General features: G+C 44.3%; 1 protein-coding gene across 1 annotated transcript; it reads right to left on the bottom strand.

Moving 5' to 3' along the window:
- Positions 1-757: 757 nt before the first annotated feature.
- SGTA (small glutamine rich tetratricopeptide repeat co-chaperone alpha) lies at positions 758-16,255 on the bottom strand. The gene is made up of 12 exons (XM_067559678.1): positions 16,141-16,255; positions 13,850-13,998; positions 11,022-11,125; positions 10,667-10,751; positions 9,497-9,596; positions 8,419-8,523; positions 8,079-8,217; positions 7,186-7,248; positions 6,741-6,778; positions 5,267-5,356; positions 4,855-4,978; positions 758-4,598 (listed from the first exon to the last, which is right to left on the bottom strand). Exons 2-11 carry the CDS (start codon positions 13,947-13,949, stop codon positions 4,864-4,866), a joined length of 939 nt encoding a protein of 312 aa, XP_067415779.1. The 5' UTR covers positions 13,950-13,998; positions 16,141-16,255; the 3' UTR covers positions 758-4,598; positions 4,855-4,863.
- Between the last annotated feature and the right edge of the window lie 94 nt (positions 16,256-16,349).

Here is a 16,349-nt window from a genome sequence, read left to right as displayed (position 1 = left end):
ACCCACTAAGACTTGTGGCCCCACAAGTCTCCCCCTCTGCTCTCCTGAGACCCTTTGAGACTTAGCTAGCTGGGGTCCTCCTTTTTAGAGCCTCTCCCTGCTCTGCTCAGAGATTCTTGGCCCGCTTTTTCCATGTTGGAGTCACAGCTGCTTTAGTGGGTAGAGGAGCCCACATGACCAACCGACTCTCAAACCTAATGGAGTTAGGGACGGAAGGCTGGGCACAGCTCACCCTCTGCCAAGCCCGGGAAGGCAGGCACAAGGTGAAGCAATGTCTGGATTTCATTCAGAATGTTTCAGGCTGCTCTGCCATGCCTGAGAGGTGCAGAGGAGCCGGCTGGGAGGTGCTGTAGCAGACGGAGGGTGGGTTAAGTCATCTGACTGTGAACCAACCCAAGGAGACAGAAAAGGCTGGAGAGGGAGAACACTGCACAGCAGTGACCCACAAATAGCCAAAATTCCACTGAGAAGAAAATAAGTGGGAGCAACAGAAATGCTGTCCACACACTGCCACAGAGGCAGAGAATCTGGCAGCAAGCAGGAGCAGAGGGAGTGTGGCCAGAGCACGTGGTGCCACGACTTTGATTCATTCTGTGAGCTGCAGGGAGCAGCCCAGATGTCCAGAATTGTGGGAGACGCTCAGCTGCAGAAACGCTGAAGTGTCAAGCAAACAGAGAAAGCGTAGGCAGAAACAAGCAAGACTATAGAGAAGAAACGCTTCATGCCAAGTCCAGGCACAGCCACCATGACAAGTCTCTTTCAGGAGCACGAGTATTTATTAAACGTCATTTCAGGTTGTGATCTACAAAACAGCAATTTGTTCAACAGAAAGGAGAACGGGGCATAAAAAAAAAAAAAAAAAAAAAGAACAGGAGCAATCCAAGGAGCGCCTGACACAGCTTTCTTGGTAGTACATTCTACACACACAGTTCACCCACCTGCAGGAATGCAATGCTCCTTTACCATTCAGAAAGGCTTTTACATTGGAAGGTTAAAAAACCCTTCAGTATCTGTGAACCACTGTTTAAAAAAAAACTCATACCAAGAGGAGGAGAGAAAGAATTAGCCAGTGGCTACCACACTGAAGTTCTTACCAGCAAGGATATCATTCAGTTTCACTTTTTGTGTGTTTTAACTTTTTAATACAGTAGGATTTTTTTTTTTTTTTAAATTCAAAACATGTAAATGCATAAGTTAGTTTTAAATGTCACACTGCAGGTGCTGCACCTGAACTGCTAGCCACAGAAGGTCCCGGGAGACAAAGTGAAAGCTTCTCCAAAGCAAAACGTTCTCTGCAGGGGATGCACTCTGTGAGGAGTTGCACCCCTGTGGCTTGTGAGATGGATGATAGATGCAATAGCCTAGGAATGCAGGTATTCTAGAGAGCTAGACATGACTACATATTAGTTATTCTCCACATGCTACATTGGATCATCCAATCACAGCCTTTTCCTATAAAGTTGCCTTTTTGCCGGGAAGATGGAGGGAGAAAATGTAACACTCTAAGAACGGTCTTAAAATGCCATGCCAGTTCTTGAACAGTCCATAATAAAAAGATGTGGAGAGCTGGATGTTGTTTTTACAATACTGAATTTAAAATATCCTTTGGGTAACCCTCAAAAAAAAGACAAACAAAAACAAACATGGTGACAGGAAAACCCAGGTAGGAAAGAAGCACAAGGAGCCAAAGCAGTAAAGTCATTAAAAAAAAAAAAAAAAAAAAAAAGGAAATGAAAGCAGAGTGCAGCCCCCACAGTGACTCTAGAATTGTGATCTTATAATAGCCACGTAAAGGAACAAGCAACCCTGACCATTGCTCATGCAAAAACATGCTGCAATGTGTCCTGCCTTGCTGCAGGAAGAGGTTTTATTTTAAAATGTAAGAAGGCATCTATAAAATATTCTATTCTGGTCATGTCACACTCGAGAGAGACACCACCAACCTGAAACCTAGTTGCTTAAAAATATTGAATTTAAAGTAGTCTCTAGCTCCTCAGCTGCCCCCAAGTGTCTCTAAGGTTTGTGGTTCTACAATTTCATGTTCCTAGTTTTAAAATTGTTTCTTCTCCCATTACTTTATGATCCACCTACAGAGAGGAAACTTACTAGAACAGAGAAAGCAGCAAAACTATCTTTACACAATGCTGTCAAATGCACAAAATAAACCAGGAATAAGACATCACTAGTTTCATTGAGCTCTTTCATTTCTAGTAATCTTGGGTGTTACTTGTAAAAATCTTGAGACAGAAGTGTGATTTTAAAAATGGAGAGTGTTCCTTTAGGACATTTCTTTATAGATCTAAAAATGACTGCTAACCTGCAATAGTTTAAAGGGAGAATTTAGGGCCAATATTTTCCAGGAGTTTCAGGAATAATCAGCTTTTGCAACATTTAATAAATATATTTCCACCACTTTTTAAAAAATTGCTATGGGGCCAATTAATTTTCAAAATAGTAACAGTCCCCTGCAGTCACTGCATCCCAAAGGTTGCAGCACAAAGCCAATGTAAGAGACCCAGAGTGAAATTGATTAGAAGCTGCATATAAATGAAGTGAAATTGACTAGCCTGTTTTCAATGGCCAAGCTGAGTCAAATACAACAGTAAATAAGCAGTATGAAAAGGAAATTAGAACCTTTAAAAATTCAAATTTTATTGGTCTAAGGTGGAATTGGTAACAAACAGAGAAAGATTTCTAAGGAGGTCATGAATTTTAGCTGGCACCTCTCCTTTGATAGTCATTTTCACTACAACTATAAAAGATTCTGTCAGGTTCATCTCTGCCAGATTGCGGTGGAAATATGCAGGTAGAGTACCACATAAAGGAGCAAAACAAGCAGCAAAGAGGGGTCCGTGAAGGAGACAGAAAAAAGACACGTAGGATTTGTCCCTTTGTAACTGTTGTGTAGTGGAAGCAAAGCCTCAATCCTGCGATCGTTGGCACATGGGTGGATCGCTGTACCTGGGTGAAGCCCCCCTGGTGTAAGCAGGGCTGCACAGAGGCCCAGCAGTCACTCACAAGTGATCAGTCTCAGGATCGGGGCCCAAATTAATTATTCCTATGAAGAGACTGGGCAAGCTAGTCACACCCTGTGGTTTATGGGCCTTGTTGTTTTGGTCACCTGGTCAAAAGGGATGACAAAGAGAGCATCAAAGTATTTTATTCTTCACAAGTTACATTGACCACATTAGAGTATTTAAAAAAAAAAAAAAAAGGAATTTACAGATGATATCAAAACATCATCCTATTTACCTGGACACATACCTCCCACCCCTCACTCAACCCCCTCCCCCCTAGGCTTTTTAATCTCTTAATACCTATTCAGTTTTAAACTAAATGATTTTCTTGCACCTGGCAATGTGACCTTTCACACACATCCCCTCCCACTCTGAGTTACTCTGCTTTGTACCTCAGGTTTATAAAGTCCCTCTGAGCTTGACTAGTGAGATCTCCAGTGGATTCACTTACACATATTGAAGTCAGTCTGCTACTGGGCACCTGAACTACAGAATCATTTTGGTAATACTAGAGGTCCTGGTAGATGCAGGACATTTATTCTGGTAAAGTACATAGGTCCCTGCCCCATTCTGCCCGCAATACACTAGGGCATAAGAGCTCCTTGCCAGTCCCACAACTGAGTCAGTGACCAGTCAGCATATCCTGGACACAAACAGCAGTTTTACTCCACCAACTCGCATTCCCATGTGTTAGGCAACTCTGAAATGGGCATTTGCCAACTCCCATCTCTATCACAGAAGCCCTGATCTCTGCGACCACTCACACACGAGACAACTTAAAAAAACCTCTTCTAAAAACTTAAAATAAAGGGTCAAATCGTCTCTCCCTCCCCAACTACCTCACAGAGGATTGCTGACAAAAGATTAACCATGATTTTTTTTTTAAACACTAGACAAATTGCGTCATTATTGGCAAAAAAGATCTGAAAAAAAGTGTATCAAAAATGCTCAATTTGGAGTCACAGAAAATGGTCTCACTTTAGGCAACCCCACCCCAAAATACACTTACATTCACACATGGCTTTAAAGATGTCCACCACCTTAATCTCCAGTGTAGAAACAGCATCAGCAACATCGCTATGCACCCGAATGAGAAATGCAGTGAACATAAGCGATTTTTGACACCCAGCTGTTGGGTGCAAGGAGATTCAGTGACCTGCAATAGGTTAATTGTGACATGGTAAAAAGACTTAAAGAGGGGGAATGGAGCTGTTCACTCCCTTTAAGCAGCAGGTCAGGAGGGTGGAGGTTTCTTACAGTGAAGAGTGCTGTGTCCTTGAAAACGGGTTAAAATCCACAACACAGCAGGTAACAATGTGGTTGGTTTTCTGAGTTCTAGAAAGACAACTGATACTGGCTTGTGTTTACTGCTTGCTGGATCTTCCAGAGGGACAAGAGGGATTTGGGGGCAGATGCGGGGACCAGGGGAAGAAAATGAAAATCTGTCTTTAACATGCAGGTCGCATAAAGTTTTTTTTTCTGTTTTGTTTTCCTTTTTCTCTCTTGGACGTTTCCAACTGAAGAAATGGCAACACACACATGGCTTCCAGTTTTTATAGTGAAGAATTCCCATGGAGAGTGCTGCAAAGACAGGAAGACAAGACATATTCATGAGTTTGATTTTTTTTTTTTCCAAATTATTCCTCTCCTAACTCCTTTGCACGTAGGATGACACTAATTTGTTTGATCGCCAGCATGGGACATGTAAATAATAGCTTGTGCTTCACAGAGAATAGGTAAAGTAAGCTGTCCGAAGACATGAGATGGATCTTGAGTAACCCAGCACAGAAGCCATTGCTCAATACAGCATAACAGACTGTCGGGTTTATGAACTCACCTGCTACTTTCATTCCTGCTGATCCTCGTTGCTGGCACTTGGGGTTCGACTCCTAATCTGACTTCGTAACTGTTCTATTAGCTCTGGATTCTGCTGCTGCATCTGCTGAGCAAACTGTTGGCCTCTTAAGGAGAGAAAGCAACACATCTAATCAACTTTTGTCATCACACACGTCAGGGCAGTTTGGAGCACAGAGAAGTTTAGCACTGTGATCACGGATGCTAAATTCTCCACAGCCCAAGAGTCGCATCCTGATCTATTTAAGAAAAGAAACTGGAGCATGTTACTGAAAGGCAGGTGGCGAGACTAAAGTTTTGTGCAAGGTGCTCAGCTGTACCTTTGACTTTTGATCAAGAAGACTGAAATGCATCTATAGACTATTCAAAGAGGGGAAAAAAGTCATTCTACTTACGCTTGGATAAGGCTGGCAAGGTCGTTAGGGGAAGGGCTGGTGCCTGCCGCTCCCATAGGGTTTTGGCCACCTGAAATCATCCCAGACATCCTGCAAAGAAGTATTTATTGCTCAGAAAAAGAGATGGAAATTTCACTTACTACAAGTTCTTTGGCAGGGACAACAGTTACTTTAAAAAAAAAAAAAAAGTTAGCACAAAGCATGTCCATTTCATGATTAAGGAGGAAAAGATTTGCCTTGCTAGAGATTAAATGTAAATTAAGGCATTCCAACAACAGTGTGAAGAACCTGAGTTTCTCACGGGATGAAGTGTAATCCTATCCCTGTTTTTCAGTTCCACTGCTGAATGCTTGGTCAACCATTCAGGAGAATCTTGTTAATCTCCTCCCTTGCCTTCTGATCTTTAAGGTCTGGTGACAGTCAAAAAGCTACAGTAGGCTCCCTCTCTAATTCACAATTTGTTTATTAATTTCATCAGCTGTGGTTTCGTTTTAATTTATCAACAGCTCACTCACAAGTGTGCTGTCATATAGATATTGTAATGATCTTAGCAATGAAGGGCCTTGCTACAGAATCTGCTACTGTGGTCTTGAGACCTGAGAAGATTCTGCTTTGTGTGCGCATGTTTTGTACAGGAAGTTCTGCTGTCTTAAAAATACAGCCTTTACTTGAGATAGCTGCTCACTGTGCGTCTTCAGGTCAGATCTGGTGATCCTGGAAGGCTAAAGGTGTTTCAGCTCACTTAAGACAGAGTGTCTATGGGTGTGCAAGCTGGAGCCTATCCTGCCTGTTGCATCATCAACAAAATTGTCAGTGGAGTTCCAACTGCAGAGCCTCTGTTAACAATGATGATGGAAGAGGCAGAAAGAACCAAGTGGAGACAGTGACACCAGATCTTTGGTTCCCAAGCCAATGGGATTAGGAAATCAGAATAAAGGGGGCATCCCCAGGATGTCTTTAGAGAGCCTCGTTTCTAACTGCCACTGTGCTTTAAAGGGGATAAATAGAAGAGTCACACAGCTTAGCTATATATTTTATGGCCTGACAGTATCTGAGCACCTTGCAAATATTAAAGAATGTGTCCTCACAGCGCTCCCACAAGGCACATAAGTGTCTTCATTTAACAGACAAAGAATGAGACAGAGGTAAAGTGACTTGCCAGTGATGCAGAGAGTCTGTGACAGAGTCATGAATTGAATCTTGGCTTCCTGGGCCCCAGCTCAGTGTGTTAACTACAGGCCACCTTCCCTCATTTCTGCACATTTTTACAACACAACCCAAGTCTTTAGCATGTTACGCCACAACGATCACAACAGGTACGCAGCGCAAAATAAGGTGTCACTTTAAACACCTTCCGACATGTTTATGACCTCAGTATCACCAGAACCTTACTTCATCCTATCCCAACAGTCAACTAATGCACAATGTCAAATGAGTGATTCAAAGAAGAAATATGAGACGGTATCAAACTTACAGCTGTTGTACTTGCGGATTGTTCATTAGGTTAGATGCCTATTTAAAAAGAAAAAGATTACATCCTATTTAGTCAGAAGTGCCTGCGTGGATATACAGATGTTGTTGTCATTCAACTCTACAAAGTGAAGGCAGAAACACTAAGCTATGTTAGCAGGAAGAGTAGCGCCATGAGAAACACAGTACTACACACAAGACAAGACTGGCAATGTGGAGCAAGGAGCTCCTATCATGTCCTCATATCTCACAACGAAAAGCCTGTGAGAAGTAACTCGCTCTTTAGCTTTAATTCAGTCTCCTCAAAGCAGTCCTTGATGAATGAAATGAAAACATATCTGCTAATGAAATGTACGAACTCCCAAAGGCATGTATCAATGTTCCATTCCATACATCCAAATACACAGACAAGATGCAAACTGGCTGTGATCTAATGTGTGCAAATTTACCATACTCATGAAGCCTGGGTTATTCAGCAATCCAGCTAAATCAAATCCTCCTGTGCCTCCAGTCTGCAAAATGAAACATAATATAAATTTAATCAGGCGCCCACATGACAACATCAAACTGCCTCCAATGCATCTAACAGCATGCTGCAAATAGCTTACGGGCGGTACATCTCTAAATAGAACATTGCTATAGCTGTGAATCATTCTGTACGCAGATTTGTGATTTGAACCCAAACCATAACAAAGTTAAGAGTGACTGGTGCTTAAGGCTCTTCATCTATACTCTTGCCATAAGGGTAAGACACAGGGCCTGATTCTCATTTATACAAAGGCTCAGTGTAAAGGGGCCTTAGTGGAAATTAGAATCAGTCAAGCACAAAATATTCTGGCCTTATAACAGAGTGTGATCATGGATATTTTTCCCTCTTAAGTTTGTCCCTTTTTAAAAGGCAATCAAGGTAAGAAAACATACTGAAAAGAACTCCTTCTCTCCTATCAGTAAGAGCTGATGAATGCAAAGATTTTCATAATCAATGTGCAATAAAAGAATAAATATTGTTTAGGGCAGCAAAACTCAATTTTAGTTTCACTCTCTGTACGCATTTTCTGGGTAAGCCCAATGCTGCTGTGTTTGGGTCCACAGCACTGCAGGGAAGTTATTCTAACTAGATTTTAATTGTGTTATTTGTGATAGCATCTATAAACTGCCTTTCCCTCTACTCTCCCCCCCCACAATCACCACTTTATGAATTACACCTATATTCCAGACTTAACTCAAATTAACAATGTCCCTGTCAGATAGTGAAAGACATTAATATAGCAGTTGGAGCTGGTTAGTAACACTTCCACAGCATAATTATTGAATTTGCCCTCAAAGAAGTGAAAGAACTTACTGGACTAGGGGTTTCTTTCATTTTCTGTTCGGCTATTTTAAGGTTCGATTTATACGTTTCGTTGTCCGGATCAAGCTCCAGAGCTTTTTTATAGTAAACGACAGCGTCTGTGTGTTTGTTTAAACTGGAGAGGGCTAAGCTATTAAAAGAGAAAATAAAATGGACCGTTATAGAAGGTTACATATCAATTTGTGGATTTTTCAAAGACCCACAGAGTATTAAGCACTGGATATTTCCTATTTAGCATTCTGAACACCACTACTAGTATCACTATCACAGGACTTGCCATTAGTTTTTAAGTTAATGCCTCTATAAAAAAAAAGCAGTTCTCAGTACCTACCCCATTCTGCCGTAAGCTTTGCTGTAGTTCGGATCAATGCCTATAGCTCTTTCACAGTCTCTGACTGCTCCAGCATAGTTTCCTAATTTACTGTAGGCAGCAGCCCTGGGAAAATGGAGAAAGAGATGCAGAGAGAGTTTACGGGGCCTGAATACATGCATCCAAGGGAAATTTAAACTTAACTTCAGCTCAGATTCTAACCTGGGTAACAACCTACTGCCATCCTAGGCTCCCCGTGTAGTTTCAGGTGAATACATTCTCCTCAATTTTCTGTCCCAAATTTATCATGGCTCCACCCGTATGCTCATTCATACTTCAATCCTGCACAACTTCTACTGAAGGTGCTCAGCACCTCATAGGCTCAAGCCCTCAATGATCATATGATACAGGCAAAATTCATGCTGAGACTTATCAAATGATTTTTTCAAAGAGCTGGACATACATCTAGGCATGCAATAATACTTGTGCAAACAGGTTATTTGCATGGCCATTTGTATACATGCAAACATGGTAACTGCAAGCTAAGTCAGGTGCACAGGGTCTGAGTCAAAGCCTGTTTAAGCGAATGGGTGTCTTTCCATTGATTTCATGGACTTTAGATCAGACCTATAGTTTTCTTGCATTTTCTGCACACGTGGGCAACAGAAAACTGTCAAATTCTTTGAAAACCAGGCCTTCAATCCTCAACCTCTGAAAAATGAGATCTTGTTTTGCTGCTTTGCCCATTATCAACACAATCTTTTCAAATCTGTGCTATCTGTTAGAAAGGGCTAGTCAAGTAGAATCAGACAGCATTACTCGGTATCCATATATATTATCAAGTGCTTAACAGGCCAGGAATATAGAAACCAGCCCTACATAGAGATGCCAGTGCCACAAGGCAAGCAGAAGTCAAAGGAAAAGACATCAGCACAAGTTTAACAAGACAAAGGGAGAATAATAAATTAAGAACAATCTGATAAGGGTGAAATGAGGAATCTGACCATGCGAGAGCCCCATAAACCATGAAAAATGAGAGGGCTAAAAATATAAGAACCTGAATTTAAAAACCTGCAGAAAAAGAGTTAAGTGTCAGTACCTGTTGCAAAAATATACTGCATTTGATGGATTTAATCCAATTGCTTTTGCGTAGAAAGACACAGCACCTTCAAAGTTTTCTGCCTTCATTTGTTCATTTCCTAAACAGAAAAACAAAGGTCTCTGGAACAAGTCCAACAGATGAAGCAATGAGAGCAAGGGGCTAGAGTCTAAATTTTTCTTGGCCTCTGCTTAAAAACAAATGCAAAAAGGAGCATGTAGATATGCTGAAAACTCCGCCCTTTGGCAGATGCCTTAGAATATGAGCCATTGGGAGATCCGCTCAGCAAACACAGCAGGTGGGGCTAGTGGCGTTATGGGGCTAACACGCTAACCACAGCCTTTTCAGAAGGGATCCTGCATGCTCCCTCATCAACTTCCCTTCTGCATCTGTCAAACCCACAATCAAGAGCACAGCTTTCAGTTTCCATCCACAGACTCATTGAGCCAGGCAGCACGGCTTTGACTGGCCACTAGGGGAGCTGCGGAGAGTGGAGAGTTTCTTCCAGGATGAGCATGCAGTCTTAACATTGCAGAGAGGAGGTTTCTGTCAGGAAGAAAACAGTCCGCATCTGTGCCATGTTCCACTCAACAAGTTCTCTTCCAGGATGTAATGATCCGAGTGAACACTAACCTGGTCTCCTGGCTGGATTCCAACTGGAGCTACTACATTCTGCCAATCTAAATACCCTTCTGCAGTTTTAGCTGAACATAGGATTCTGCCCTTGCTACGCTACAGAGTTGCGCAGCACGGCTGCGTTCTTTTGAAGACCTACTACATTCCCACGCAGAGGGCGCTGACTTTAGTTGGCAGAAGCAGTTCCTATACATACAATCTGAACAAGATTCCAGCACCTTCAGCTTCAGCAGCATTATGGGAGACTCGTAAGACCAAGGCAAACTCTTTCATCTGAGCATAAAAACTGGTGAATTGCTCACATGGGTGAAGCATTCTCTGACTCCCCATGGGTCTACGCAGAGATGAACCAGTTCTTAATTCCACCCCACTGCTCCTAATTGCATCACCCTACACAATTCCTCTCCCTTCTTGCTGTGTCAACCTTCTGATACTTGGGAAGTTAAACCTGCGTGCCTCCGCTGTTATCAGTTGCCCATGCTGTATACATCATGTAATCTTTCCCATCAATATACCAGCCCAGTAGGAGGTTACCTTCAGTCTTAAGTCTCTCAGCTTCAACCATGTCTTCTTCCGAGGGGGTGACTGGCTCAGAATTTGTTCTGACGTAATGAGGCTCCTTATAAAATCAAAAAGAATAAGAAAGCTATGCTCTATCCTCAGCAATTGCGATAAACCAATGCTCCAATTTCCCTGACGCTGCATCTCTGGGAGTTAAATACTTCCAGCTTTTGACTCCCCCAAGGGGGCAGCATAGCTGTGAAATTAAGCACAATGGGGGCAGCTTTCTGCTGTTTTAATTGAAACCTCAGGTCTATAACAATATTAATAAATACCTTGCTCTCATACAATGCTTTTCATAGGTCGAAGAAGTCTGTCAGACACAAACCTTTCCTGTAGCAGCTTCAAAAATTTCAGGGAGAGTCTGAGACACAACGAGATCTTGGTCTTCCATGGATACGCCAAAAGCAGTCTCCAGGCACTGGATTGCAACTGGGTTGGAAGGGAGGTGGGCAATTAACATTCCTTACATCCTCTAAACACCTGTTTCCGACAGTCCCCCCTCCAATGGAGTCTGAATTGATGAAGATACCGGAAAAATACATGTATACGAAGGAGTTACAGATTTGGGACATAGTCTCAAATCTAGCTGTGGGGTGGCAGTGTGCAACAGTTGAGGGAGCCTAGGACTCTCAGGTTTTATTCCCAGTTCTGCTACCAGGAGTGAGAGAGACCTAGGGCAAGTCATTTCACCTCCAGGCCTGTTTCCCCATCTGTCAAACAGGGACATTACATACCTTTCAAGGGTATTGTAAAGATTAATGTTAGCTAAAGCTTTTAGGGAGGGCCCCTTCAATGAAAGGAGCTATGGAAGCAAAAGTATTACAAAGAAATAATTTAGAAGGTCAGTTATTTTAGGATAACCATGTCTGCTTTCTATACCTCCTGAAACTGGAGTTGCTCCAAGAACTTTACAAACAGAGAGAGCCTCTCAATCATCCTATAAAGAGCATTAGTATCCCTATCTCACAGGTGAGGAAACTGAGGCACAGCAACGTGACTTGCTCAAGGTCACACAGGCAGAAGCAAGAACAGATCCCAAATCTTCTGGTGCCACATTTTAACCCCTAGATTGCCAATAAGAGGAGAAATGTGGAATCGCAAGAGAAAAGTCCCCATTTAGAAATAAAGAGAACTGTAAAGTTTACAGGACACATGAACGCAAAAAGGAGTTGTAGTTATGTAAGCAAAACATTTCTATCTAAGTACTTATATGGCCCCAGCATTGTAGTACCTGCTAAATTCATTTATCTTTCTGAAGCTATCCTTAAACATCCATGAAAGAATTATCCCAGTTTTATAAGTGGAGAAACAGAGGCACAGAGATTTAATAATTTGTCCAAGGTCACGTAGGGAGTCTGTGGCAGGGTTAAGAATTGAACCCAAATCTCCTAGATCCCAGTCCAGTGCCTTAGCTACAAACGGCTACATTAAGTTTAATACCATGTTGATTAGAGCATCTGAAACCTCATGCACAAGCCTTCAGATGCTGAGCATACTGCGGTTTCCAAGTGATCGGAAGACTGCATCCAGGTGTAGTCAACAGATGGACTGTGGGTCAAATCTGGGCCGCCAGATGCTTTTGAACAGACCCCGAAATATTTTTATTTATTATCAGTATTGTTATTTTATTTATTATTTTCTCTGGACCTTGACCAAGAAATTTGGACCCTGACAAAAAATAATTGACTACCCTTGAGTGCAGCAGTCCCTTAGGCTACAGTGGCAAGGAGATGCTTGAATGTTATCTCGCTGAAGCAGGCACAGCACCTTACATGTCAGGGGTTTTCCAACACACTTAATAGAGCTGTGCAAACCTTGGCTCCGAAGACAGAGCTTCTGGAACGGGTCAGAAAGGCAACCACCCCATAGTCTCAGATGACTTTAGGGGTAAAAAATAAAATAAAATAAAATCAACATAGCCCACAGATGGCAAACAAGATCGACACTCCTGCAAGGACAATTATCATTTGCATTTATTTTTTTTTAAAACTTCAAAGCAGAGGATTAATTACTCCTGACTAGCTCTCTGAGCTTCTTGCTGTAGCTTCTCTGGTGAATGCACTGGAAATACCAAAGATGCAAAACAAAGAGGGCAACTGTTCTAACATTGGCTGGTGCCCCTTCTCTGTCACATATTGTTACCTACCAGTGTTCCCAGCACTGGGTCAAGGATGGTGCATTAAAGACAGACCTAAGGACATGCTGGAAGCAGAGCCCCTGTACTTTGTACTTTTATAGACACAGCACCCAGCTCTTGAAATAACTTTTCCATGCTTCAGGCAACCTTCTCACCTTCCCAATTTGCCTACAAAGGTCACTCCTTTTCCTGGTTCTGGCTGCACCCTCTTGTTCAACTACTCTCTTTGTGTGTTGCATTTGGGTGAAGGGTCATATACTCCCATCACTGGCATAGCCCTCCCATAGGGTCTGTAATACCCAGGAGTCCCCCACTGGGAAGGTTCTTAACAGCAGAGTTGGAAAGCTTCCAACAAGTATAAGGCATTCATTTTCAGTGTTGCATTGTATTATCAGAAGATCCCTGATCTCTCAGTCTTGCACAGATTTTTGAGACTTAAGGCTCTTGTCTACACAGTGGGATAATGTAGAACCTGGGGTGTGATTTCTAACGTGCACTACTGTGTCATGTGCTAATTGGTCTGTGTACACCCTGCCAGTGAGCACTAAATACATTAAAGCACACTAGGAAATATTCAGTGCATACCTGCAGGTTCTACACAGACCTATTAATGCACAACAAGTTAGTGCACTTTAGAAATCACGACACAGATAAGCCCTTATCTGAGGCCCAATGTGGCATGTGTCAGACTTTGGATCAGTGTAAATTTCAATTGCTATATATATTCCTTCCCTGGGTTAGCCTGTGCTTCTTCTGGAAGAGGCTAGCAAGAAAGTTGTTCTCTTATCTGACTGCTTAACATTTTGGATGCCTTCCCACTAAGAGTTTATGTAGGACAAGATTTCACTTCAATAATTAGGAAGGCTTCGATACTACAGTACCACAGGAATTGCACAGCTGAATGGAAGGCAGGTAGTAGGGACTGATCTTCTAGGTTCCCCCAAGAGCCATGGAGCAGAGGTCAAGCAGCACCTGCTCTAGAAGGCATGAGCAGGGAAGGACATCCACCCACTTACCTTCCAAGCTTTCCTGGGCATCAGGAGAGAGACCCCCATTCTGTAGCTGGTCATGTAGGAACTGGATGATGGAGTAAGCAAGACGCTTCTTGTCAGCCATTTCGTGTCCCTGTGAGAACTTTTTGCTCCGGTTTCTCTTAATAAAAAATCTGCAGGAAAAAAAATGGTGCAACTTAATCAACCACAGGGCTAACAGCAAGGTTCTACTAAGTTAAATAAGGCCATCCATACAGAGGGGAAGGACGGTCCACTGGTTAGGGCACTAGCCTTCAATTCCCAGCTCAGCCACAGACTCCCTGTGTGAGCCTGGGCAAGTCGCTTCATCTCTGTGCCTCACTTTCCGATCTGTGAAATGGGGATAATAGCGCTGCCCTGCCTCACCGTGGTGCTGCAAGGGTAAACATTAAGTATTTGAAGTGCTCAGATGCTATGGTGCTGTGGGCCAGGTAAGTACCTTTGACACATCACTCAAAACAGAACACATTGCGCACATCTCAGAGATGGGGAAACTGAGCCCAAGAGGCAAAATAATTTGCCCAACATTAATATCAGAGCTGGGGAAAGAAATCAGGGATACCCAGCTGCCAATCCTGTGCTTAGTCCACTAGCACATGCTTTCTACCTTGCTCTGGGTATTTTTAGCTCCTATGCAACTTGAGCAGGTTAACAATAAAAGAAACAGTGCAAAGTCAGAAGTTCTGAACGGAGCAGCGGAGGAGTGGGTAAAGATTCACTTTAACTTTGCAGAGTCGAAATTTAAATGACACACCACAGCAAATTAATAGTCACCTGAAATGCTTTTCTCTCTCTCTTCTTTGAGATTTTTGCAGAGAAAATATTAAGAGGGCAAAATATCATTATTACGCTTACACAGAATTTCCCCACAAAGGCCTGCATTAGTCTGCAACTGCAAAAACATACCAAATATTCAAGCCTTCAGGAACATTTCAAATTCTACCATCACAGCCACCTCCCGGAGCCACCCTCGCTTTTAATCAATTTATGAACATATAAGGCAGTCACCAATGCCCAGGAACTCAGAGAGAGATCCACTTTTCAAATGCCATGTCTACACTATAGATTTCTGCCAGCATAGCTATGTTGGACAAAGGTGTGATTCTTGACCAACACAAGTGTACTGGAAAAAGCCCCTACTTACAGACAATTTTACTGGCATAACTGCACATTAACTGGTTTTGTTTGTGTGTGTGTGGAATAAGCTATACCAGTAAAAATGTGCTCTGCCACTATAAGCGGCTTCACACTAGAAGCACTTTGCTGGTACAGTACAACGATATACTATATCGGTAAAGCACTCCTAGCTTAGACACGGCTTAAAGCTTGCCCACAGTTTTGATACTGGTATAACTGTGTTTGTCAGGGATGTAATTTTTTGGCCAATAGTGATATTAGTCCCATCCATAGTGAGGATACCGTGACAGTAGGACAGACATGCTTACATCGGTACAGTTTATTTCCCTTCCCATATGAGATTAAGAATATTTACACTGGTATAGCTATGCCCACAGCAGCGGGTTGTGCTGATTGACCTACATCAGCAGGGTTAAAGAGGGCAGACGAGGCCTATGGGTTTTCTGTAGACGCTACAGGGATGGGTGCTAACTACTCCAGAGCTAGCGACGTGCAGTGCACCAGAGCTCCCACATTGGGTTTTGCTCTCAAGAAAACAGACCCAGCTGCCAGCCCTTATTCAAACCCGCCCCAAAGCGAGCAGCAGGCCCCCAGCCCCTTTCTGGGAGAGCTCCTCTTCCACACACGCAGCCATCCCATGGCACTGCAGTGTCCATGCCCTAGACGCCCCACATCCTGCCCTCCCTCCCCGCCGGCCTGCGGCCCCCCCACAGCCGGCACGCTCCCCCCAGCACCCCGCCCCCCAACCGGCCCCCCCGCAGCACCCCCCGCCTGCTCGCTGCCCCCAGCACCCCGCCCCCCAACCGGCCCCCCCGCAAAACCCCGCCCCTCCTCCCGCCTGCTCGCTGCTCCCAGCACCCCGCTCCCCAACCGGCCCCCCCGCAGCACCCCGCCCCTCCCCCCGCCTGCTCGCTGCCCCCAGCACCCCGCTCCCCAACCGGCCCCCCCGCAGCACCCCCCGCCTGCTCGCTGCCCCTCAGCACCCCGCCCCCAACCGCCCCCCCCCCGCAGCACCGCCCCTCGCCCCCAGCCTGCTCGCTGCCTCCCGCCCCCGAGTCCCCCGGAGGAGGGGGCAGGAGGACGGAGCCTGCCCCAGCACAGGGCCCCCCCCCGCCTGTCGTGCTCCCCCCGCTACTCACCAAGCGCCTTCGAGCTCCTCTCACCCCCCCGCCCCAACCAGCAAGCGCACACCGCGCAAGCGCGCGAGGGGCCCTCTCGGCCACCCGCCCTCCTCTCCGACTGCGCAGGCGCCAAAGCTTCCCCGCCACGCCTCTCTCCAGCCCCGCCCTTCCGCCGCGAGCTACAACGCATGCGCAGAGGAGCCGGGCCTCGCCCGTTCCCGCATGCG

This window comes from Emydura macquarii, unplaced genomic scaffold (assembly GCF_026122565.2).
Source record: "Emydura macquarii macquarii isolate MOO-44397 ecotype Brisbane River unplaced genomic scaffold, CSIRO-AGI_Emac_v2 contig_306, whole genome shotgun sequence".
In the NCBI taxonomy this organism is placed as follows: Eukaryota; Metazoa; Chordata; order Testudines; family Chelidae; genus Emydura; species Emydura macquarii.
This window is presented reverse-complemented; position numbering and strand designations above follow the sequence as displayed.